At 39.6% G+C, this 3,337-nt stretch overlaps 1 protein-coding gene across 1 annotated transcript; it reads left to right on the forward strand.

Annotated features, from left to right (window-relative positions):
• The first annotated feature begins 817 nt into the window (after positions 1 to 817).
• THNSL1 (threonine synthase-like 1 (S. cerevisiae)) lies at positions 818 to 3,107 on the forward strand. Its single transcript, XM_009709332.1, is given in 2 exon segments — positions 818 to 2,625; positions 2,627 to 3,107. Coding segments are annotated over 2 exon segments (2,214 nt in total). The 3' UTR covers positions 3,033 to 3,107.
• Positions 3,108 to 3,337: the final 230 nt, after the last annotated feature.

The raw sequence follows: 3,337 nt of genomic DNA on the forward strand, positions 1-3,337 counted from the left end.
TGCTGATACTGGTGTTGATTTCTCTAAGCAAACAAAATACAGTGTTGAGATCTTCCTGCTTAATCTTTATTGGAGATCCAGCTTTCCTAGTGACTCTTTTTTTTGAGGGTAGAGTGTCTTCATGATGTATTCTTTCTCTCTCTCTCACTTTACACAAACTACACTCAATACAATTCCATTACAGAGATTCTTCACAAATCACTTTCTTGGTTTGCCGTCCCTTCAGAAGAGAATTGGATGCCGCTCTAAAAAAAGCTGTTGCACAAATCTCTGAGTTTTCTGTGTATTTAAGCAGGTCTTACCTTTGATTTCTTATACTTTTTTTCTAAAAAACAAATGCATCTTGGGAGGTGGGACAAATGCATATTTTGTTAACATTTTGATTACAAGAAGGTAATTAAATTAATCTTCATTATTTGTAAATGCATACTTAAAGTAAGTCTACTACTAGAGGAAAAACTAACTGGATTTGCATTCCTAGAAACAATATTATTTGCAAATAGTATTGTAGTGTTAGGTTTGGATGTCTTTGTTTATCCTGAGGACATGGACTGTTTGAAGTTGGATTTGTCAGTGGAAGCAAGCTGGAACCATGCAGAAGAGGGGAATGAGACTTATTCTGAAAAATACCTCCCTGGCACTGATGAAGTCATAACTGGATTTATGTTTGAATTCTTGTTGTTCTGAATTTCATATCCTTTAGGTTTTTTCCCTAGACGTTTGCTGAAGGACTAATTACTGTTTTTTTTCTTTTTGAAGCAGTTAAGTGGATTGTCAAGTTGACTTGAAAAAACAAAACAAACCAACCCAGCAGAAGATGCTTCATGTTTTTCAGTATCGGCCTTTAAGACTAATAACCCAAACTAGTCTTTCTAGCATGTGTTTAAAACTGATGCTTTCAAGACCTGTTGCGTTTGCACAGATATGGAAGTCATGGCTCTCAAGCCATTCTCTTGTTGGAAACAAAAATATTATCCTGATGGGACCTCCAGGTGCTGGGAAAACAACGATTGGAAAAATAGTAGGTCAGAAACTAGATTGCCCCGTCATAGACATAGATGATGATGTCCTTGAAACAACCTGGAATATGAGTGTGTCGGAAAAGCTGCAGGATGTTGGTAATGAGCAATTTTTAGAGGAGGAAGGAAAAGCCCTGTTGAAGTTTTCAGCATCTGGAAGCGTTGTTTCCCTTACTGGGTCCAATCCAATGCATGCTGCTGGCATGCAGCATATGAAGAAAAATGGAATAGTTGTATATCTGGATGTGCCCACATCAGTCATTATGAGCAGGCTGAAATCAATGAAAGTGGATCGCATCGTGGGCCAGTCTTCTGGTATTTCTCTCAAGGACATTCTTCAGTTTAGGAAGCAGTTCTACAAAAGGTGGTATGACATCCGTGTTCTTTGCGGAGGGGATGTTGCAGCAGAGGTCGTAGCAGAAAAGGTACTTGATGCTGTGAAGAGATACCAAAACTCAGAACTGGAAACTTTCATTTCAACTAGGTCTAGTAGGTGTGGAAGGAGTATGGAAAAAGACTGTCATAAATACTTTAGTGACGTTGTTACTCAGGGCTTAGCCCCTGATGGCGGACTCTTTGTTCCTGAGAGAGGACTTCCAAAATTCACTGCTGGAGAATGGCAAAGCCTGGTAGAAGCAACTTACATTGAAAGAGCCCAGGTGATACTAGAAAAATGCATACATCCTGCTGATATTCCTGCTTGTAAGCTGGCAGAAATTATTGGAACTGCTTATGGAGAAAACTTTACTTGTTCTAAAATTGCCCCAGTTAGGCATCTGGTGGGCAATCAGTTTCTCCTTGAGTTATTTCATGGACCAACAGCATCATTTAAAGATCTTGCATTACAGATGGTGCCACATATATTTGCATACTGCATTCCCAGAAGCTGCAATTACTTGGTTCTGGTAGCTACTTCTGGTGACACAGGGAGTGCTGTCCTAGATGGCTTTAGTCGTCTCCATGACACTGACAAACAGAGAATTGCTGTGATGAATTTTTTTCCTGAGGATGGAGTAAGCCCAATTCAAAAATCACAAATGATTGGCTGTCAGAAAGAAAATGCCTGGTCAGTAGGTGTCAAATCTGATTTTGATTTTTGCCAGACAGCTATAAAGCAAATCTTTACTAATTCTGATTATACTGGCTTTCTTACAGTAGAATATGGAACAGCTTTAGCTGCAGCAAACTCCATAAACTGGGCAAGACTGCTTCCTCAGATAGTTTATCATGCCTCTGCATACCTTGATCTTGTTCATCAAGATATTATTCCTCTTGGAAGCCCTGTAGATGTTTGCATTCCTACGGGAAACTTTGGCAACATATTATCCGCTTTGTATGCTAAAATGATGGGAATTCCTATTAGAAAATGTATTTGTGCTTCCAATGAAAACAATGTTTTGACTGACTTCATAAGAACAGGTGTTTATGATTTGAGGGGAAGAAAATTAATTCCCACTTTTTCACCAGCAGTAGATATTTTGAAGTCCTCCAATCTTGAGCGATACTTGCACCTGATTGCTAATGAGGATGGACAACTGGTGACACAATTATACAACCAGCTGGAAAATCAGGGCCACTTCCAGCTACAGAAAGATCTACTTGAAAAGCAAAATGGTGGCTGGATGGTGCTCTGAGGAGGACTGTCTAGCTGCCATTCACTCTGTGTACAGTACTACAGGATATATTTTGGATACACACACAGCTGTTGCTAAAGTAGTTGCAGATAGATTACAAGATAAAACTTGCCCAATTATTATTTCATCTACAGCTCATTATTCTAAGTTTGCACCTGCTATCTTGAGGGCCTTGAGGATTGCAGAAATAAACCAGAATCCATTAAGTCAGCTTCACTTGCTGAGTTCTTACAGCCCTCTGCCTCCAGTCCACTGGGGCCTGTTAGAGACCCTGAAAAAGAAGGGGAATGAGGATCACCAGGTGTGTGCTGCTGATATGAGTATGCTGATGTCCCATATAGAAACCTTAATTCAAAATCATTTTATGAAAGTTTTCTGAGCAACTGATCAGACATCCACTGTGTCAGTTGCAATACCTTCTTAGCAAGCTGCATGTTTTAATACAGTCATGATTCATCTGGCCTGTGTCCAGTCCACAGCATAATGTCTGGAGTTTTATGCTCAGTTGTCAAGTTTTCAACAGTATTTGTAAGTAACGTGTGTGAGATTTCTAGTAGTGATGAAAGGTTGTGAATTGAGAGTATAAAAGACTGGAATACTTTTTTGCAGGTCATAAATAGTAGAGATGTCAGTACTGCCAGCTTTGCTTGGCAATGCTGTCTCCTACACAAGCCTGGATAATTC

This window comes from Cariama cristata, unplaced genomic scaffold (assembly GCF_000690535.1).
Source record: "Cariama cristata isolate BGI_N322 unplaced genomic scaffold, ASM69053v1 scaffold3981, whole genome shotgun sequence".
Taxonomy (NCBI): Eukaryota; Metazoa; Chordata; class Aves; order Cariamiformes; family Cariamidae; genus Cariama; species Cariama cristata.